The 22,308-nt window shown below is 52.8% G+C and overlaps 1 protein-coding gene and 1 long non-coding RNA gene across 3 annotated transcripts in view; both read right to left on the bottom strand.

Moving 5' to 3' along the window:
• Positions 1 to 3,689: 3,689 nt before the first annotated feature.
• On the bottom strand, positions 3,690 to 12,132 carry DES (desmin). Of its 2 annotated transcripts, XM_007122424.3 has the most exons (9): positions 11,458 to 12,131; positions 10,165 to 10,225; positions 9,949 to 10,044; positions 9,672 to 9,833; positions 9,390 to 9,515; positions 8,764 to 8,984; positions 6,827 to 6,870; positions 4,705 to 4,787; positions 3,690 to 4,492 (listed from the first exon to the last, which is right to left on the bottom strand). In XM_007122424.3, exons 1-9 carry the CDS (start codon positions 12,033 to 12,035, stop codon positions 4,451 to 4,453), a joined length of 1,413 nt encoding a protein of 470 aa, XP_007122486.1. In that variant the 5' UTR covers positions 12,036 to 12,131; the 3' UTR covers positions 3,690 to 4,450. The 2 variants fall into 2 exon arrangements, with proteins under 2 accessions (XP_007122486.1, XP_028341339.1); XM_028485538.2 differs by lacking the exons at positions 3,690 to 4,492; positions 4,705 to 4,787 and adding an exon at positions 4,942 to 6,117 and having other exon boundaries at positions 11,458 to 12,132.
• A 7,893-nt stretch (positions 12,133 to 20,025) lies between these two features.
• The window catches only part of LOC114485063 (uncharacterized), a 17,040-nt gene continuing 14,757 nt past the window's right edge, over positions 20,026 to 22,308 (bottom strand). Inside the window, exon 3 of the long non-coding RNA XR_003678529.2 lies at positions 20,026 to 20,943. This is a non-coding gene — a long non-coding RNA (uncharacterized lncRNA). The remainder of the gene's footprint in view (positions 20,944 to 22,308) is intronic.

Genomic DNA, 22,308 nt, shown 5'->3' with positions numbered 1-22,308 from the left:
CATTTTTATTTGCTTTTCTCATGGAGTTTCACATTTTTTAAAAAAATTAATTTATTTATGTATTTATTTTTGTTGTGTTGGGTCTTCGTTCCTGTGCAAGGGCTTTCTCCAGTTGTGGCAAGCGGGGGCCACTCTTCATTGCGGTGCGCGGGCCTCTCACTATCGCGGCCTCTCTTGTTGCGGAGCACAGGCTCCAGACGCGCAGGCTCAGTAGTTGTGGCTCACGGGCCTAGTTGCTCCGCGGCATGTGGGATCTTCCCAGACCAGGGCTCAAACCCGTGTCCCCTGCATTAGCAGGCAGATTCTCAACCACTGCGCCACCAGGGAAGCCCCGAGTTTCATATTTTTTTAACAACACAAGCAACAACTGGGTTCTGTTCCATAAGAACTGTATTAACTATTTGACTCTGAGCTGCTAGAGGGCAGGGTGTATTTTATTTAGCTTAACTTTCCTCCACAGTACTTTAGAAAACAGTCTATATGCTCAAAAAAATACTGAATCAAACACATATGAAGACTTCATCTGTTACCTTCTATGTATACGGTTGTACTCTACAATTAAACAAACATCATGCAGCATTAAACCTTTTGTTGCTTGTATTCAAAAGTAAAAATAAAATACTTCCAACTGCACGATTTCTGGTTTAGCCACACACCCCACTGTCTTCTGGTTAGGCTCAGGAGGGCAGAAGGTCCAGAGGTGCTGTGGGTAGGGTACAGAGGAGCGGAAGACAGGACCGAGGGCTCAATCCCACCTCATACGCTCCCACTAGAGCACCACTACTTTGGCCTTCTAACTCCCTTCCCCTTCCCCCAGGACTCATGGCTGAAGGAGGCAAAACCCAGCAATGCCAAGGGTGAATTCACACCTGGTGGTTGCAGAGTCTTGAAGGAGGAGATGCCAGCGTCCCAAGGAGCAGGGAGAGGCTTTGCCATGGAGGTGATGGGGTGTATGTGTGGGCGCGGGGTGAGGGCACACTGAAGGTCTGGGTGTACGTGTATGACCACATGAGACCCAGATCTTTTTTGGTTTATTTGTGTCCATTCTCTGGGAGCCCCACATCCATCTCCTCTGCCCTAGATTCCTGGGTCACTGCTCAGCTCCTAAGGAGGAAGACAAAGCAGAGGGCTTAGAATCTCCAGAATCTCCAGTCCCAGGAAGGCTCTGCTCAGAGAATGCTTTCCCCTGGGCCTCCCCTCTTCTCTGGGGACAGGTGGATAGCCATCACAGGGGCAGTCTCCTCTGCCCTAGATTCCTGGGTCACTGCTCAGCTCCTAAGGAGGAAGACAAAGCAGAGGGCTTAGAATCTCCAGAATCTCCAGTCCCAGGAAGGCTCTGCTCAGAGAATGCTTTCCCCTGGGCCTCCCCTCTTCTCTGGGGACAGATGTGTGCTGAGAAGGAAGGACTTTCTGACCTTCAGAGCTGTCCCAGCTAGAAGGGGCTACCGAGGAGGCACTGTGTTCTCGGACCCAGAGACATTCAAGCAGAGCCTGAGGACTGCTCAACAAGGCGTGGGGCAAGGCCGGGGAGGGGATTTCCACATTGTGGAGGTCATTGCTTGGGGGACTCTGAGGTCTGGATCTGAGAGTCTAAAAGTCCTACACTCCCTCCTTCTTAGTGACCAGTCTGCACATAAGCTTTTTTTTTTTTTTTAAAAGATTTAATTTTATTTATTTTTGGCTGCATTGGGTCTTCGTTGCTGCGTGCGGGCTTTCTCTAGATGTGGTGAGCCAGGGCTACTGTTCTTTGTGGTGTGCGGGCTTCTCCTTGCGGTGGCTTCTCTTGCTGCAGAGCACAGGCTCTAGGCACACGGGCTTCAGTAGTTGTGGCTCACGGGTTTAGTTGCTCTGCGGCATGTGGGATCTTTCCAGACCAGGGATCGAACCCGTGTTCCCTGCATTGGCAGGTGGATTCTTATCCACTGCACCATCAGCGAAGTCCCTGCACCTAAGCCTTTTATGGGAAGGTAGGGATGACTCTAAGACCTTCTCTGCCCTCTGTGTCCCTTTATCCTTTGTGGGGTAGGTGAGTGCATGGAACTCATTCAGGGGAAAGAAGAAAGAGACGAGAGGCTCCGGAGATTACTCACAGACACACACACACCACCACTTATCCACTCGGGCCCACCTCACCCAGGTGTTTCTCTCACAGAGAGACTAGCTCTGATTCCAGAGCCCCCAACAAGCTCGAGGTTAAGAAGCCCCTCACCCATCCCTCCTCCTTGATCCCACCGTGCAGACACAGAAAATGCTACTTCTAATTTCATTTGGGGTTCCACCACCAGTTGATTGGGGGCATTCTGGGGCCTGCAGGGCTCACTCCGTTGGAGAATTTGGGGGAAAGAAAGGGACATTAATCACCAGTGGCAGAGGGTGTGGACATGGGGTGTAGCCCCAGACGCTCCCAGGGCAAGGTGAAGGATAGCATACGTCAAAGAAGGGGTCCTTCCTGGAGGGAGGGACCCCACAAGCTAGAGGGGGAGCCTGGCAACTCGTGAGCCAAGGCCACATCCAAGGAGGGGGAGAAAGTGACACCAGAAAGGCTTTGGAAGCTTCTGGAAAAAGCCAGTTAGGAATGGCACACTAGGGACTTTACGAGTGAAACCCCAGTAGAGTTATTTCACCTACAGACTGTCCGAATTTATCATGTTTGTGATCTCTAACCTCTTCCCACCTCTAAAGTGTAATCCCTTAAATCTGAGGAGTGGCTGGAAGGCTGAGACCTGTGTGGATCCATCAAGCTTCCTAAATCTCTGATCCACCTGGAATTTATTTTTTGGAAGGAGTGAAAAGACAGCTGTCACTCCTGCTCTTGCTCATGGCTACCCAAATGCCCCCATGCCCTATACTGAATAATTAAGGTTTCCCCACAGAAACCTTTAACGTACCTGTGTTAATGTTTCATTCCATGATTTCCTTTTTTTTAAATATGTCCTACCTTCCCCTCCCATCTTCCCAAATTCTCCCCAAATTTCCCTTTGGTATTTTAATTGAGACTGTATTGCATTGAAATTATAAATTAACATAGGATGACTTGACATCACATCTTTAGAGTACTGAGTCTTCTTCTCCAAGAACAAGATAGAGCTTTCTAGTCTTCTTAACATTGTTATTTTTTCCTGAATCTGGCTTTGAGCTTAAAAGATGCAGGTTTAGGGCTTCCCTGGTGGCGCAGTGGTTGAGAATCTGCCTGCCGATGCAGGGGACACGGGTTCGTGCCCCGGTCCGGGAAGATCCCATATGCCGCGGAGCGGCTGGGCCCGTGAGCCATGGCCGCTGAGCCTGCGCGTCCGGAGCCTGCGCTCCGCAACGGGAGAGGCCACAAAAGTGAGAGGCCCTTGTACCGCCAAAAAAAGATGCAGGTTTAGTGGGAAGAAAGTGTAAGTTTCTTTAGGGAAGAGACCGAGGGAGCCCTACTTCAGAGCCAGTCTGTGGGGTCCATCCTGGAACTGGGGCCTAACGAGAGGTATCTGTGATTCCCCAACCAAAGCCCCCTGCCCAGGCCCCTCCCCCATCTGCTACACACATACAGCAAGGCTGGGAGGCTCTGGGGACAGAAGGGGTGACAGGCCCTGGGGGACAGTCTAGCTGGGCAGGAAGGCAGCACACAGTCCATCTCAAGAGGTGGTGCGACAGGGCCCTGGGGTTCCCCAGAGGAGACCTGGCAGTCAAGACAGCAGGGGCCATGCTAGGCTTGTGCTTATCTTTTTATTGTTTCTGTCCAGAGCCTCTGCAGCAGGGGAGGGGCAGGCACAGGGAAGTGGGCACCCCGGTCACCTGCCTGAGACCGCTCTCTGCCTCTCTCCTCTCTTCTCTCTATCATCTCGCCCACCCTCTCTCCTTCTGAATCTCCTGCTCCCACATCTGGCACCTTCGGGGGTTCCCTCTTGCAGCCCCTGCTTTCTAAGCCCACCCTGGGAAAGTAATGGACCATGGGGTCAGCTTCAAGCCCCACAGTCTCCACAGAGGGCTATGTCCCTAGTTACCTGCCCGGCTTGCTGAGGATGCTGCCCTTTCTGACTCAGGCTGGGGAGCGGGGGTGGGGGAGGTCCATGGGGCTTGAGCCTGACCCTGCGGGGTCCCTACACCCTGTGCTGGAGTCCTCTCCAAAGCCAGAGGCTAGCCAGAGGTCACGGATGTAGGAGGGGCAGGGTCACTGCTGTGCCTTGGCTCCGTTCCGGCTCTGCCCAGCACACTACAAGGGCAGCCGAGGGCCAGGCTCACTCACTTCCAACATCCACACCTCACACAGCAGGGGGCTCCCTGTGCCTGGGAGGGTTCAGCCACGTCCCCTGTGGGGACCATGAGGGGTGGTCGGTGAGCAGGGGTCAGAGGCTGTGAGGGGAGCACTGTGGCTGGGTGTGGTGCCCTGGGATAGAAGGAGGCTGGCTTTAGGAGGCAGTGAGGACAGGGGTGAGGACGGTCTCTGATGGCAGAGGGGTCTCTGGCTTTAGAGCACCTCGTGTTGCTGCTGTGTGGCCTCACTGACGACCTGGAGAGGAAGAGAAACCCAGTCTAACCCAGTGCTGGCCAGAGAATGGAGCCATGGCCCCGGGCCACCTCCACCCCAGCACAGCAGGATCCCCTCTGCCCCCAGGCAGGAGCCTGAACCAGCACAGCTGGTGGAAAGCACCTGGCCGACAGCCCCCCGGCCACACCCCAGAGGCCCCCGCCAAGGGTAAGGGGACCAGGCAGACCACTTACCTCCCCGTCCCGGGTCTCGATGGTCTTGATCATCACTGTCTTCTTGGTATGGACCTCAGAACCCCTTTGCTCGGGGCTTGTTTCTATGACAGATCCATCCACATACTCAGCCTGACCTAGGCCACACCTGGGCTCTTCCTGTGGCTGGGAGTCCTTCCCTGGTCCCACCGGGCAGAGCCCGGAAGACGCCCACCCCCTCAAGATGGGCCTGTTACTTTTTCAGCAAAATGTCCTCACCTGTCCTTAAGCCCAGCACCCAACAGGTGGCTCTGCAGACCCAGCGACCTGTCCCAGGGCTGGGATAAGATCAAGAGCCAACAGATGTGCTCCGGGTGCCTGCCTGCGGGTTCAGGACGGCAGGGGGTCCCCAAGGCCCAGGCCGCCCAGCATTCCCCCCCCAACCCCCGCACACACCTCCTCGCTCCCTCTACTCCCCTGGCTGCAGGAGAGCCCTGCATGAATTTGTACCCTGATGGGACCCCAAAGCCCAGAACCAAGATACTCTTTTGGAGGACCTCATGGTACCCAGCCCCCTTAAGACTCCAGATGAGCAGTTTGATGTCTTAATGAAAGAGAGATGGAGAGGAGTCAGTCACTGATTAATTGTGCCCTTGGCCAGTCACTTGTCCCTCTGTGCCTCAGTTTCCCCATTGTTAAATGGTAACAATGGTACTTGCCCTATAATGGCCCAGAACTACTGGCTTGTAAAAGCATTAAGCGATTTTAAATGCAAGGCTCAAATGAAACTGAGTTATTTGTAGTGAGGTGGATGGACCTGGAGTCTGTCACGCAGAGTGAAGTAAGTCAGAATGAGAAAAACAAATACCATATGCTAACACATATATATGGAATCTAAGAAAAAAAATGCCATGAAGAGACTAGGGGTTGGACGGGAATAAAACACAGACCTAATAGAGCATGAACTTGAGGATATGGGGAGGTGGAAGGGTAAGCTGTGACGAAGTGAGAGAGTGGCATGGACATATATACACTACCAAACGTAGGGTGGATAGCAAGTGGGAAGCAGCCGCATGGCACAGGGGGATCAGCTCGGTGCTTTGTGACCACCTAGAGGGGTGGGATAGGGAGGGTGGGAGGGAGGGCGACGCAAGAGGGAAGAGATATGGGAACATATGTATATGTATAGCTGATTCACTTTGTTGTAAAGCAGAAACTAACACACCATTGTAAAGCAATTATACTCCAATAAAGATGTTAAAAAAATAAAATAAATGCAAGGCTCACACTTGGTGTCTGGATAAACTACTAACTGAAAAGAGACGTTCTGAGTTTTATAGGAAGGGTCAAATTTAGGTCCTTGGTATTATGAGTTTGGTGTTGGTGAATCTCCTTAGCAGGCAACCAGCATGTGATGAACATTGTAACTCGGTGAAGCACAGCGTGTATTTTTTCCTGATGAAAATGAACATCGAATATATAAAAGGTTTGATCTAGGAAAGGCGAAGCTGCCAAGGACTCCAGCTTGCTTTCCTAATGTATTATTATAGCATGTTTTCCTGCTCTCTGGGGTTTGGAAACCACTCGATCTGCATATTACTAACATCAGAATGGCAGAATGCCCTAGGAGTTCGTTCTTTTAATTGTTTGGCTTTGCTAAGGTTTGGCTTCATTTTTTAAAACATGCACCCAACACCTTGCTCCAGCAAACTGGACGTGTTCAACAAGCAGCTGGGGGGGGCAGGGGGGGTGGGTGGGAGTACTTGGCAACTTGCCAAACAGACAATGAGTGGTGGGTGCCTTGTAGCCCAGGATATATGGTTCTAGACGCTCCTGCTGCCTGGTTCCCAAGGACACCCCTGGTACCTTGGAGTTTGGGCATATTAGGAAACAGAAACTACTGGCCATTCAGTACTCCCAGAGGTGCAGGGGACATGGTCATGCAATACAATACGATGAAATAAAATAAAATTAAAAGCTCCCTCTGTTAGAAAGCGCCTCTACCTAAACTCCCCCGTCCTCCTGTAGCAGCCCCCTTTCTCTTCCCCAGACCCCAGCCCTGTCCCTACGGTTCTATCCTCCCCTCCTGGCTGGCCTTGGGCAGTGCCCACGCTGGACTCCTATCCCCCGCCACCCCAGCCCCCACTTGCCAACAGGCACTCACCTCGGAAGTTGAGGGCAGAGAAGGTCTGGATAGGGAGGTTGATCCTGAAAGGGGAGAGACCAAGCCCCCAAAGTGTTAGGACCCTCCATCTCTCTCTGTGACCACCCCTCAGAGCTTGCCCTGGTCCTCTGTAAACACCATCCTCAGCTGTCCCAGTCCCACTGACTTCAACACTGCTCAGGGCATGGGGCCAAAGGCCAACTCCAGCTGTCCCAGGAACTGTCCCTTCTGGAAGGATCACCCATTCCATCTCTGACCTGCTGGTGTGACACCAGAACCCCCGACCCCACTGCACCCTCCATTGCACCAGGATTTGCTTCTTGCCCTTGGCACTGCAGGGTGTATCAATGGCAGCTGTGGGTGACATCCACTGTGTGTGCCCACCCTCCAGTCAGGCTGGGAACCTCTGGCCCATTCACCTGAGGGCAAGTTCCAGGAGCTGCCACCCCCATTTATGCCTAGTGCTGGGAAAATGCAATGCCACTTAAGGGGTCATTATATGCAGATGTTATTCTACACTATCTGAAATCTTTCTTTGTCTAAATCTGTATCTAAATACGTCTGCCGATTTTTTTAAACTTCAGATCTTAAGTTTAAAATCTGAAGTTTAAAAAAATTTTTGTGAGTATCAATGGGCATCATTTTGTTGAGTAATTGACCTGTTATTAATTGATGATAAGTTTACATAGTGAAGGGGCTTCCCTGGTGGCGCAGTGGTTAAGAATCCACCTGCCAATGCAAGGGACACAGGTTCGAGCCCTGGTCTGGGAAGATCCCACATGCCATGGAGCAACTAAGCCCGTGCACCACAACTACTGAGCCTGCGCACCACAACTACTGAGCCCACGTGCCACAACTACTGAAGCCCGTGCGCCTACAGCCTGTGTTCCACAACAAGAGAAGCCACCGCAATGAGAAGCCCACGCACCACAACGAAGAGTAACCCCCACTCGCCGCAACTAGAGAAAGCCCACGCGCAGCTATGAAGAACCAATGCAGCCAAAAATAAATAAAATAAATAAATAAAATAAATTTATATTAAAAAAGTCTACATAGTGAAATGCATAGATCTTTAGTGTGCAATCCAGTGAGGTTTCTTCATTTTTTTTTTTTGCAGTACGTGGGCCTCTCACTGCTGTGGCCTCTCCCGTCGCGGAGCACAGGCTCCGGACGCGCAGGCTCAGCGGCCATGGCCCACGGGCCCAGCCGCTACGTGACACGCGGGATCCTCCCAGACCGGGGCACGAACCCGTGTCCCCTACATCGGCAGGCGGACCCCCAACCACTGCGCCACCAAGGAAGCCCAATCCAGTGAGTTTTGATCAGTGTCTACAAACATGTAACCACCAGTTGAAATCAAGATATAGAACATTTCCATCAATCAGGAAGGTTCCCTCGTGTCCCTTTCTGGCTGTACGTTGTTTCCTGTGTCTAGAGGTGATTTGCTCTGAGCGTATCATTGTCTCTTTTCCTATGAGCATATGTGTGTGTATACATGTGCATGTGCGTGTGTGTGCACCCTCTGAGCACCAGTCTCTGCACCTTCTCTTAGCCTATTGTGTCCGAGCCCCTCTGTCTCTATTTGTCTCTATCTGCCCCCTCCCTTTCCTTCCTCATCATTCCCCGCTCTGCTTCCATCTCTCTCTGGACTGGCAGTAATGTTTTATTACTGGTTGCTGAATATGGTTTTATGTTGCTGGTTCTTAATTCTGAAGATGGATGTGGGAATACTTACACTTCTCTTTTTATAAAAGCTATTAATTAAATCACTTTTTACCCAGGTGGCCTTGGTTAATTCTCTGCAATTAGCAGAGTGGTGGACTCGTATAATATTGTTTCCAGATCTTGTGAAGGTGATCCTGAGCCCCGCTTCAGGGCAGGAATGGGCCCCCAGCACCCCCCAGGAGCCCACGGCCAGCCCCTGCCTTGCCCCTCACCGGCTCTCCTCGCCCTCCAGCAGCTTCCGGTAGGTGGCAATCTCCACGTCCAAGGCCATCTTGACATTGAGCAGGTCCTGGTACTCGCGCAGGTGGCGGGCCATCTCATCCTTGAGGTGTCGGATCTCCTCCTCCAGGCGTGCGATGTTGTCCTGGTAGCCGCTGGCCTCACTAGCAAAGCGGTCCTCCAGCTCCCGCATCTGCCTCATCAGCGAGTCGTTCTGCAGGGGAGGGGCGCCCAGGTCAAGGACAGGCTGCGGTGGTGGTGGTGCGGGGGGACACTCGGGGCGCAGGATGGAGAGAGGCACAGCCTCGGGGCTGGGAGGCAACCCCAGATGGCCAAGTCTAGGGCTTGTCAAACTCTTCTGAGCCAGGGAATTCTGAACTCAAATGAAGTCTCATGTGGAAACTCAGAGAACAGAACTGATACAAGGGAGCATGACTGTTCGGCCTCCTCGCCTCCATACAGGAGTCCCATAATTCCTGAGAGCCCCATTGGGAATCCACCTATCTTTTTTTATCCCTGTGGTAGACTTGAGCAGACAGAGACTCTGATGGGCCCGAGGTTACAGAGTGTGAGCTGCAGACAGGAAGGGCTAGACCAGGCAAGGTGGGCAGGGACTCACAGTGCCCTTGAGGGCGTCGATCTCGCAAGTGTAGGACTGGATCTGGTGGCGGTACTCCATCATCTCCTGTTTGGCCTGGCGCAGTGCATCATTGTTCTTGTTGGCTGCCTGGGTCAGGTCAGACACCTAAGGGCAAAGAGAGGGGCCCTGAGATGACCAGGACACAGGTAGGGGTGGGCAAGGGAGCATGGAGACCCCAGGATCACCCTCCTCCCCAAAGATGGAGCCATAGGAAGTACCTCCAAACTGGGATTGAGGGGCCCAGAGGGGCCAGAGTCCCACCTTTGACTTGTACCACTCTTCGGCTTCCGAGATGTTCTTAGCCGCGATGGTCTCATACTGAGCCCGGATGTCTCTGAGGGCGGCCGTGAGGTCTGGCTTGGACACGTCCACCTCCACCTGGACCTGCTGTTCCTGAAGCTGGGCTTGCAGCTCACGGATCTCCTGCAGGGTACAGCTGGGCTTCAGTCCCCGACCAGGCCCCGCACGTATCCTCACACCCCCATTCCCGGAGCCCAGCACCACCACCCCGCTTCCAGCTGCTTTCACAAGGGCATACCTCTTCGTGCACTTTCTTAAGGAACGCAATTTCCTCGTTGAGAGATTCGATCCTGCGCTCCAGGTCAATTCGAGCTAGAGTGGCTGCATCCACGTCCTGGTAAAGGTCAAGGGAGAGGGAGAGGGTCACCGATCACCCGGTCAGGTCAGAGGGAGACCAAGGGCAACACAGACGGGACAGAGGGGTAAGGCTGCTGGGGGACCAAAGAGGGCTCACCGCTCGGAAGGCAGCCAAATTGTTCTCCGCTTCTTCTTTCAGCTGAATTTCCTCTTGCATCCTGGAAGACAGGCAGAAGGACAGACAGTTGGTGGGGATAAAACTGGCAGTGGAGAAGACTGACTGGGGGCTGCCCAGGGAGTGGGCTCAGGACAGAGAGAGGAGGCCTGGATGCTGGATAGAGACAGGAGGCCCTGCCCACACAGGGAGGGAACAGGAAGTGGCCCAATCTCTGCCCTGGAGCCACACCCTGGAAGTCTATGTCCCCACCAGATTGTGACCTCCCTGGGATTAAGAACCATGTCTATTTTTTTTGTTTGTTTTAAATATTTATTTATTTTTGGCTGCGTTGGGTCTTCGTTGCCGCACACGGGCTTTCTCTAGTTGCGGTGAGCGGGGGCTACTCTTCGTGGTGGTGCACGGGCCTCTCATTGCGGTGGCTGCTTCTCTTGTTGCGGGTTCAGTAGTCGTGGCTCGCGGGCTCTAGAGCGCAGCCTCAGTAGTTGTGGCGCACAGGCCCCGTTGCTCCGCGGCATGTGGGATCTTCCCAGACCAGGGCTCGAACCCCTGTCCCCTGCACTGGCAGGCGGACTCCCAACCACTGCGCCACCAGGGAGGGTCCAAGAACCATATCTATTTTATCCACCTCTGCGTTCCCAGGCCCCAGCCCCAGCCTGGCCCACGCAGGTGCTCATTTAACGTTTGTGACCTGAGTAGTGCACCAGTGACTCGGCTTACTACACTTGCTGCCTGTACATACTGAGAGCCTGGTGGAGCCCACCATCTGGTCCTCCAAGCTTTCTGAGGGCTGCGGCCCCCACCCACTCTCCGCTTTCCTCTAGCTTATCGGTCCCCCCTGGAAAGCTTCAGCCAGGCCCAGGGGCCAAGATTCCCTCTCTACCCCCATCTGCAGGGCCTCATCACAGATGAGCTGAGAGCTACTGCTGGCGCCAGATTTCCTTGTCTCCTACCAACCTCCCCTCTTCCTCTGACTGCCTCCTTTCTCCATCCATGTGCCTGCCCAACCCCCAGCAACTTAAGATGCTTTTTTAAGAAGCACCTGGTCTCCCAAGGTCTCCCGTTTCCACCCCATGATGTCCCCCAGAAAATTCCTCGTTTGCAGACTGCAGGCACAGGGGAGAGACCTGGCGTCCCTCTCCCCTCCTGGGGGGACACAGGTAGACAACCCTCTTCCTGGGTAGGACAGGGTGCTGACAACTGGACCCAGCCCCAGGCCTAGCCTCCCGCGCCCAGCCCATGGAGAGGGGGGTTCTGGGAGCGCTGGGTCCTCACTTGGCCTTGAGCCGCTGCAGGTCGTCCAGCAGGTTGTCCCGCTCGACGTCGACGCGGGCGCGCTGGTTGGTGAGCACCTCCACCTGGCGCCGCAGCTCGCGCAGCTCCTCCTCGTAGATCTCGGCCACCCGCGTCGGCTCCCGGCCCTTGAGCCGGTTCACCTCGGCAGCGAGCGCCGCGTTCTGCTGCTCCAGGAAGCGCACCTTCTCTATGTAGTTGGCGAAGCGATCGTTGAGCTCCTGAAGCTCCACCTTCTCGTTGGTGCGCGTGGTCAGGAACTCCTGGTTCACGGCGTCGGCCAGCGAGAAGTCCAGCAGCTCGCCCGCTCCGTAGGAGGAGGGCGCGCGGGTTGCCCCCAGCCGGCTGGCCCGCAGCGCCCCCAGGCCCCCGGCCCCGCCCGACGTGCGCGACACCTGGTACACGCGGGATGTCACCGAGCTCGAGGAGCCCTTGGTGCCGAAGCCCGCACGCGGGAACACCGGCGAGCTCAGCGGGGAGCCGAGCGGGAAGCTCGGGGCCCCGCCGAAGGTGCGGCGGTAGGAGGACACGCGCTGGCTGGACGAGTAGGCCTGGCTCATGGTGGCGGCGAGGGCGAGGCTGGGCGGCGCGGCGCGGAGGAGGAAGCGGCGGGCGGCCGGCCGGAGAGTAGCTGCGGCGAGGGGAGACAGGGCCCCAGGCCGTCGGCACTATTTGTATGCGTCCTGACATCAGCCCCCGCCGCCCCTCCCCTGACAGCTGCAGGATCCCGCTGTCCTGCCAGGAAAGGGCGGCCTCTGGCGTGGGGGCAGGGAGGCCAGCTCCCCCGCAAGAAGCCTGCACCCCTCAGCCGGCGGGTTGGGGGCCCCAGAGGGGCGTGGGAGAGGCTGGTGGACCTAGGGGGGCAGAAGATGGGCAGGCCTGCCAACCGCCTCACCAGGGCTCAAGCCATGTCTGGAGCCCCCAGGTAGGCCCGCCTGCCTGCGGGCAGGGGAGAGAGCAGGGGAGAGGCTTCCATATAGTTTGAGGGGCTCCTTTTTGCTGCAAGCAGATACTTTGGGTCATTTCCTGAAGGGACAAGGCCAATTTCCAAGAAAGGCTCCAAATCACCTTTTTTTCTAAAGAGGCTCTGAAAGTGGCGAACATTTAGGAGGGCTCAGGCAAAGACCAGGAGCCCACTAGCCAGGCCTAGAGGAGGAGGGTCTCCAGACAGGCAGGGAGGATGGGGGGGACCAGCCCGGGGCACTCAGCCATCCCCGCCAGAGCCCGCCTGCTCAGCTGTGTCCACTAGCCCCTGGGTTCCAGCTCCCAGCCTCAGTTTCCCTCTGAACTAGTGAAGGCCCTTTTCCTCCCCCCTATGGGTGAGGGCAGGGCCTCAAGTTTATAAACAACAGGGTGATTTCCAGAAAGGGTCTGGTAGGCTCTCAGTTTCCAATTATAACAATTATAACATAACTGTACACTCTCAACCCCGCACCACCAGCTTCGCCTGCCTTCTGCCCCCCCCGAGCCCTCCCCCACCCCCTCTCTGATTCATCCCCCTCCTCACACCACCCACGCCCACACACACCAGGGGTTTGTGTTTTGTCAGGAGCCTCATGTCAACCCAGCCATCTCCCTGGCAGCAACAGCTGCCAACCCCAAATACCAGAGCTGGTATTTATAGAGGAGAATGCATCAGTCCGGGAAACAAGCGCACAGGAGAGGAGCTCTGGCGGGTGGGGGCCGAGTACTTGAAGAGACAAGGGTGTCAGATGGCAGAGGAAGGCTTGGGGTGATGATCCCCAATCACTTCCCACCCCCATAATGCTCCAAGCCCCCAGCAGGAATGGAGCCCTGCAGAGGGCTTGTCCATCCCTTCACAGGCCTCCTCCTTAGGACAAGGCACTGGCTGACCCCTAAGGACATCCCTACTTCTCCATGAATGCTGGCTGTCTCTCTATACCTCCACCTGGCACTCTACAGGCCTCTCTCAGGCCTGACCCTTTTGGAAGGCAAAGCTTGGAAATAGAGGACTGGTCTTACCCTAGCTCTGCCATTACCAGCAGATGTAATTACAAGCAGGCAGGTCCTTCACTTCTCTGTGTCCTCAACTATAAAGTGGGAATGGTCAGCCTGGCTGTGTCTGCTGTCTAGGGCTTTGAAGAGGCTCAGGTAACAATATGCAGATAATAACACCTTATGTATTCTGAGCACCCATTGTGTGCCACTCTGCTAAGCACTCCCCACCCATGATCCCCAATTCTCTGACAACCCTATGAGGTAGGAAGTAGTACCATTCCCGTTTTATAGCTCAGGAGGCTGAGGCAGTCTGACCCCAGAGTGGGTGTGAATGTGCCAGGTGAACTGCAAAGGGCTTTGTTGCTGCTGTATTTGCAAAGCTCTTTCACATTCAGTTTCTAATTTTTATCCTAGAGACGAGCTTATGAGGTGGGTGGGGAGTTCCAGGTATTCTTATCCAGCCTTCGAGTTGGTGCAAGCTGTTGTGTTCTGGTTATTTTTGTGTCTCGTCTCCCAAACTAGACTGTAGGCTCCTGGAGAATTTTGGAGATCATGTGTATCCTTAGCACATCCCAGGAAGCACTGTCCTTGTTTTAGTTCAAAGTAGCCTGCAAGCTTTCTTTCCTATCCCCTTATTTTGCTGCACACAAGTGATTGGCTCAAGGGGCAGGCCTGGACCTGAGCGGGGCCAATCAGAGACCTACCCTGGAATTTATAGATGGAACTGGAATCACTAAACTGGAGCCTGTGGTAACCATGTTTCCTGCCCACTGGGGAGTTCTTTCTGGCATAGGAAGAAAGAGAGGTCAGCATGCCAGGAGAAACAGAGACACCCAGAGAGGAGGAGAATGCAGGGCTAGAAGTCCTAAATTCCATCCCCCGGGGCCCTGGTTCTGCAGTTCTCCCCTCAATATTGTGAGCTTCCCCAGTGTCCTTCCTGGCTTTGGGGCCAATAAACTTTTCCTTTATTTTTCCTTGAGACACTTGGTATTGGCTACTGTCACTTGTAACCAAAACAATCCTGGCTAATATACCGTAGAAGACCATGCAACCATTTCCATAACACTAGGGAGGACAGAACATATTTGGGACTCCTCTCTGTGAATAGTCTCCAGACCACAAAAGGAAATTGCCCTTCGGACCAGCCCAAGGCCTCACTTCCTTAGTGAAATGAGGCAGAAAACAAATAAATAAATTATGCCATCTATTCTCTAGTCAAAATCAACATTTACCAGACTTGGCTCTGAACCACTTGGAGCTGCTTCCAAAATTTGGTTCCACCCCTGAGGATTTGCTACCATGGAGGGCAGCAAAACAACACTCTGAGGCTTGGAAGGCAGGTGAAAGAGGAGCATTCCAAACCATGTTCTGAACCAGGCAGGGAGCACCACTGGAGTAGGAGTTTAGACTCCCCTGAGGACTGCTTAGAACTGGACTTGCTAAAAATAATGATAATTTATCTGGATGGGTAATGTACTTAGCACATAATTCAAGAGGTCCTATTCCGTGGGTTGCCTTTTCACTCTCTTAATAGCATCCTTTGATGCACAAAAGTTTTAAATTTTGATGAACTCCAGTTTATCTATGTATTCTTTTATTGCCTGTGCTTTTGGTGTCATATCCAAGAAATCACTGCCAAATCCAATGTGAAGAATGTTATCCCCTGTGTTTTCTTCTAAGAGCTTTACAGTTTTATGTCTTTGATCCCTTATGAATTAGTTTTCATATATAGTATAAGGTAAGGGTCCAACTTCATTATTTTGCATGTGAATATCTAGTTTTCCCAGCACCATTTGTGGAAAAGACTGTCCTTTTCCCCTTATTGAAAACAATTTAGCCATATATGTGAAGATTTTTTCTGGGCTCTCTATTCTATTCCATTGACCTATATATCTGTCCTCACACCAGTACCACACTGTTTTGATTACTCTAGCTTCGTAGTAAGTTTTGGAACCAGGAAGTGTGAATCCTCCAACTTTGTTCTTTTTCAAGATGTTTTGGCTATGTAGGGTCCCTTGAGATTCCATATGAATTTTAGATAGAAGGAATTTTTCTATTTCTTCAAAAAACATTGGTGGGGTTTTGATAGGGATTGCATTGAATCTGCAGATCACTTTGGGTATTATTGACAGCTTAACAATATTAAGTCTTCCAATCAGTGAATACTGGATGTCTTTCAATTTTTTTGTGTCTTCTTTATTTCAGCAATATTTTGTAGCTTTCAATGTACAAATCTTATGTCTCCTTGGTTATGTTTATTTCAAAGTATTTTATTCTTTTTGTTGCTATTGTAAATGAAGTTGATCATGAGGGGTTTTCCCTTCATTCTGTTAATGTGGTATATTATACTGATTGATTGTCATATGTTAAACCATTCCTGCATTCCAGGAAAAAAATCCCATGTCATCATGTGTATAATCCTTTTAATATGCTGTTGAATTTGGTTTGCTAATATTTTGTTGAGAATTTTAACATCAATATTTATAAGGAATATAGATCTGTAGCTTTATTTTCTTGTACGTCTTTGTCTGGCTTTGGTATCAGGCTAATGCTGACCTCATAGAATGAGTTAAGAAATATTCCTTCCTTTTCAAATTTTTAGAAGAGTTTGAGAAGGGTTGGTGTTAATTCTGAAATGTTTGGTAGAATTCACCAAGAGAGCTGTCTTGTCCTACTTTTTTCCTTATTGGGAGGTATTGAGTCATTCTTCTTAATATCCTCATTTGTATTTATTTTCCTTTTTTTTTTTTGGTCATGCCGCGTAGCATGCAGGATCTTAGTTCCCTGACTGGGGATGGAACCCGTGGCCCCTGCAGTGGAAGTGTGAAGTCTTAACCACTGGACCACCAGGGAAGTCCCTCCTCATTTGTATTTCACTGAATGGATTTACCATAATTTATTTGGCCAATTGGCCAATTTTTTATTGATAGACATTTATATTTTTTCCAGTCTTTTGCTATTATAAACAATGCTGATATGAACATCCTTGGGACAAACTTTTGAACATATAAATTTTGGTAAGGTGTCTAAAAAAAAAAAAGTAGCACTCACATTATTTTATGGTCACACCTCTCACCTGAGCTAAATAATATTGGAAACGGGAAGGTCCACCAAGACAAACCATTTCATTCAGGGTTTGCCGGAAAAAGGGGACAATTTATAAATGTGTGTACATGGTATGGTCCCTTTTACAATGGGTGTTACCAATATATTTTGTTGAATCAGTTATAGAAGGAAGTCAGTCCTGTTGTTTGCTTGAAATCTTCCCAGATTACTCTGACCTTGGAGAATCTTGGCAACTTAAGGTTGGAGGTAACTTCACAGGTCATGAGGTCGACCAATCCCACACTCCCACTTCTCAGTTAAGGCTTAACTAGTTTCTACTGTGACTCCAGCAAGCACTGCTCTAGTTTGAACCCCTCTACTGCCTGGGAACTCCAGGGAGCCCATTCCATTCCACAAAGAGTATTGGGTACCTAACAAGCCTCTGTTACGGGACAGCGGACAGCTTGGCTGTTAGAAAACATTTCTCTATATTTGAACCCAGGAGATGTCTCTGCTATGCCTATTATTCTGCCCTGGGAGCCAAACAGAGCAAGAAGAAACTGCTTTCAGAGATCCAGTCTTCAAATATTTGGGGGCAGTGCTCACGCCTTTTGGAGACTTTGCCTGTTTCACAATTCCCAATTTCTCTCCCTTCCCTGAACTAATGAACCAGCAAAACCCAAACTCATCATAGCGTCCAAGGCCCCACAGAACTGGCCCTGCCCATCTTGCCAACCTCAGCTCACTCACCTCTCCTTTGGGTTCGCCTCACTTCAGCCACACAGCCTCTTTTCTGCTGGGTGACACTGCCAAGCTCTCCCTTGCCTTCCCCTAAGCTCAGTGACTAGAGGGCTGTGGATGCCTGGGCAGATCTCTGAACCTCACAGAGGGCTCCCTAGAAGACAAGGGCTCTGGCTACCCAAAGGACCTCCCAGACCCCACAGATGGCATGGATAGGGGGCAGGTGGCTGTTATGGGTAGATTGCCGGGATGGGGACACTGACTTGGCCAGCACAGGGCATTTGGACTGAGGAAAAAACTGAAAGAGGTCAAAAAGGAGAGAACCAGAAGTAACTTTTCCACCTTGCCCTGTCAGGGAGTGTCTCATCCACCCCTGCTCTACTCCAGGATCCCATAGGTGAGACGGTGCTGGTGCCCCCCAACGGTGTGCCCTCCTTCCACTGACCGGCCCCCACCTCCAGGGTTGCCTTTGTCCCTTTATCAAGAGCCTATCCTCCTCTTTCTGCCGTTGTCCCTTTGTCCAGGGCCCAACCTCCTCCTCTTTCTGTTTCCCAGCATCCTCATGCTTCCATCCCAAGCTGGGTTGGGCCAGGAGACAGCCACTGCGTTGAGAGCCACTGACTTGGCCAGCACAGGGCATTTGGACTGAGGAAAAAACTGAAAGAGGTCAAAAAGGAGAGAACCAGAAGTAACTTTTCCACCTTGCCCTGTCAGGGAGTGTCTCATCCACCCCTGCTCTACTCCAGGATCCCATAGGTGAGACGGTGCTGGTGCCCCCCAACGGTGTGCCCTCCTTCCACTGACCGGCCCCCACCTCCAGGGTTGCCTTTGTCCCTTTATCAAGAGCCCATCCTCCTCTTTCTGCCGTTGTCCCTTTGTCCAGGGCCCAACCTCCTGTGGCCAGGAGACAGCCACTGCGTTGAGAGCCTTGGGGACAGTGTAGCAAGTATGAACCCTGAGACCTGGCTCTTGCCTCAACTTTAGCACTTTGTGGGGAGGTAGGAGGCCCAAGCAAGGGGGTGTGGAGGTGGGGTGGTCAGCCAGAGGCTAAGATGTGGGTGCTTATCCTGGAAGTTCACCAACTAACCATCTGAACTACCTGGGCAATTCCTGTTTTCTCTCTGGCCCTGTCATGCCTAGATGTGAAAGGGGATCAGGCTGGGTCATCTCTGGAGCCCTCACAGCTTCTGACATCCTGAGTCTTTGGGCTCAGGGGGTGGGACATGGAGGGTCCCTGGCCGAGCCCTCCCTGCCTCAGTGCTTCCAGAGGCCCTCCCCGCGACGGTCCCCTTCCATGCTGCCCGCCCCGCCCCCATCTTCCTCTCAGCTCCACAGGCGGCTGAAGAGCCTGGAGTGACTGTAAAAGGGAAGGAATGTCCAGAGGCAATTGTTCCTTCCTGATATCACCAGGGGGAGGTTGAGTTGGGGGGCCCAGCTGGAAGGGTGGCGTCAGGATTCTCCCTGAATCTCATCTCCCCCGCGCTGCACTGGCCCCCCTGCCGCGCGCGCTCAGCCAGCAATCCACCCCCTCTCATCTGCCACCGTCCACATCTCATTGGCTTAAGGCCTCCTAGCCTCCCTCTCCCAATTTTCTCCACCTCCTGACCCCAGACCCTCTCCTGGGCCCCTTCCTTCACGGCACCCCACCCCCCTGACCTAGCTCCTTCTCTGGGGAGGCTCCGCAGCCCCGCTCCAACACCCTCCAGCCCCACACTCCTTTTACAGACATGGAGCGCTGCAGGTTTTCTGCCAAAGTAGGAGAAGTCTGAGGCTAATCTCACCTCCTCCCAGCTCCCAGCTTCTACCAAATAGGATGCCTTGCAGACTGGGGAGGAGGAGGGGGGGGGAAGCTGAGCCTCAAGGGGAGGAGCTAATGAGATGGTGGAGATGAAAGTGCTTTGTGGACTCTGAGCATCCTGTAAATTTCAGGTGTTATTTGAATCAGTAAGAGGTTTGAGGTGGGGACGGTGGAGATGGAAGTCAGGTTGAAGGCAGAGGAGGGGGCTTTGCTAGCATGAAGGGAAGGTCCCCAGGAAGACATCCTGGTGCATTGGTAGCAGCATATGGCTGGGAGTCAGGAGGCCGGAGTCCTGGGCAACCCTGGATAAGCTGAGTGACCTTGGACTGGCTGCATCCCCTCTCTGGGTTTCAGTTTCTCCTTGCTCAAAATGAAATATCCTGGACACCCCCCGCCCCCCACACACCATTCTGACCCCCAGAAGAGGAGTGAGAGAGACCCTTTCTTCTGAAAACTTGCCTCCCTGGGCTGCCTTCTCTGAAGCCTTTTTGCTCAGCTAGACTCATCATTAAGCCAAACCCAGACACTGGCGCATCCCCAGAACAGACCCAGTCCCACCACGTGTTTATGAGACGTGGCTACACCTGCCAGGAGAAACGGAATCAGCCTCCTCCACAGACACACGTTCTCCCTGCCCCCAGGTTCCCCCTGACTGCCCGGCCTCTCCTCCTCCCTCTACCCTGGCACCCAACCTGACCGTGTGAGCGTTTGGTCTTGCCCAACAGAATGCATGCAGCCCCCCACCCCCTCCTGGGCTCTTGGAGTCTCAGTTGTCCCCGCACATCTCTCCCCCCACCACGTCCAGCCACCTCCCCACGATTCCCAGCTATCTGTGGAGGATACCCCTGAACCTCTCCAAATCCCCCCAGTCCTGAGCCATTTCCTAGAGAGGCAGGGGAGTCCTCTCTCCCCAGCACAAACACGCACCCTCCCCTCAGCTGAAACCCCCAAGAAGAGCAAGAGAAAACTCTCTTTGACCAGACTAGGGTATATCTGGGTGGAAGAGGGGCAGGGGTGTGAGAATTGGAGTGGGAAGGTGTCAGGGTGAGCTGCGAGCAGCTGAGAAGGTGTAGGGTGGCACTGAGCCCTGCTCCAACCTCCGTGGAAGGGGATTTCATGGGCTTCTCTACCTACCCACAGACTCACACCCTAGAGAGCCGCTCAAGGCTTAACTCTAATCCCTCTGCTGAAACGTAAGCCCCTTCTTTCTTTCTTGGACCTTAACCCAGATAGAGAAAAGCAGCTTCCTTTCTCCCCTGGAATTCTCTGCCAGGTTCTTAGAGCCATCACTCAGCGCTCTCTTCTCCCTGCTTTATCCCCATTCCTTTCATCTCTCTTCATAGGCTTTTTTTGGTTTCAGCCCCTCCAGTTTGGTCATATCCCTGCTGTCTTGGGTGCTTTCCAGGTTTTCTACATCCCTCTGAGGCTGTAGAGTGCTTTAAACAGGGGCTGAGCAGGCTGGCAATGACCTCACAGGGCCGCTATGCACAGTTGCTATCTATAGCCTTATAGGCTCAACCTCCTCTTCCTCCAGCCAACTGAGTCACAGTCAGCTCGGAGTCCACTCAGACCCGAGGGTCTTCTCTGCCACTCCAGACCACAGCCCATTACAGCACCCTGAGCTGTTCTTACTGCTGGCTCAACTGCTTATTCTCTGAATCATCCAAACACACAATGAAAGTTGAGTCTTGGGTTCCAGAAGACACCCATTCTTGGTCTCTCAGTGTTTTTATAGCCCCAGTCATCTACCCTCTCACACCTATCCAGATAGAGAGTCAATGGCCTAAGTTCCATTTGACTCTGCGGAGGTATGGACAAGGGGAGGAGTTTGAGGAGCAGCTGATGGGCCGATGCCTGGGCTCAAACTGGATCTACCACTCTTCTTCGGCGAGTTGCTTCACCCCTCTGAGCCTCGGTTTCCTCATCTGTAAAATGATAAAGCAGCATAGGATTTGGGGAAGATTAAATGAGAAATTGTCCGTAAAGCACTTAGCACAGTGCCCGGCACACAGTGAGCGTTCAGTAAGTGCCAGCCATTACTAAAATATTTTATCCCCTTTGGACCGATAAGGAAACTGTTTCATAGAGGTCCAGGAACTAGCTTGAGTCCTTGCCTTAGGACAGCAGGTAGAGGGCCAAGAGTCATAGCCAAGACTGCCTAACTCCAAATCTCTCTGTCACAGGCTATGCTGCCTCTGATAATAACGTAGCTACCACTTACCGTATACTAGGCATGGTGTTCTGGACACCTGCCATATAAAATCACTGCATCTCTGATCTTCACAACACTGGGAAGTAACTATTAACCTCATTTTACAGTTATGGATACTAGGCTCAGAGAGGTTTGGTAAGTTCCCTAAGGTTGCACAGCAAGTAAAAACAAAGTCTGGTTTTGAGCCTTAGTCCATGGCTCCTAGAAACCCAGCTCATTTCTCTGTGTGGTCGCTAAGGCCTTGCCATAGACTGACTGACTTGGCAGGCTCAGCTCTAGGTCCTTCCCCTTTTAACTTGGCCTTACCCCGGGGATCTCCACTGAAAAGTCCTTTGTCCAGTAGTGGACAAATCCCTCCTGACATTCTGCCCTGCTCCTCTCCCCAACTCCACTGCCCTCCAGAGAGGGGGCTGGGCTTGGAAGGGGCAGGTTTTAGGGAGTTAGGGACCAGCAGCAGAGGAATCTGGCCTTCATCCCACAAGAGCTGGGGGGCACTAAAGATTTCCTGTCTGGGGAATATAGGGGCCACTCTGCCCTGTGCCACCCTCAGGCCAGTCAGGCACTGGGGCTCCCCCTCAGGCTGGAGAGGCTCCCCTCAGGGCACCCTTGCCCCAGACTGCCCCCAGCTGGCCTGGGAGGAGGCCTTAGGCAACAGCACCTACAATTCTGTCCTGGAGAGGCTGCCTGGAAGACTGGGACTGGGGGCTGGGCTTGGTCCTGTGGCCTCAAGGTTCTAAAGCAACTCTGGGGTCCACTGTCAGCTGCTGGGGATTCCCACTGCCGTGCTCCCAGGCCCCAGAGCCTAAAGACATCCCAGATACACTCCTCTTCCCAATTTTAAAGGTCCTGAGAGATACAACTTGTTGAAAACGGAGAGCACTGGAATTTTTGTTTCCCCACCCACAGTGCTCAGAACTCTATCCCCCCAACTGTCCCAGAGAGCCCCCCCATTGCCCCCTCCCCATCCAGCCTCAAAAAGATGGGCCAGGGCTTCCCTGGTGGCGCAGTGGTTGAGAGTCCGCCTGCCGATGCAGGGGACATGGGTTCGAGCCCTGGTCCGGGAAGATCCCACATGCCG

This window comes from Physeter macrocephalus, unplaced genomic scaffold (genome assembly GCF_002837175.3).
Source record: "Physeter macrocephalus isolate SW-GA unplaced genomic scaffold, ASM283717v5 random_436, whole genome shotgun sequence".
Taxonomy (NCBI): domain Eukaryota; kingdom Metazoa; phylum Chordata; class Mammalia; order Artiodactyla; family Physeteridae; genus Physeter; species Physeter macrocephalus.
The sequence above is the reverse complement of the archived record's forward strand: the minus strand, read 5'-3'. Positions and strand labels throughout refer to the sequence as shown.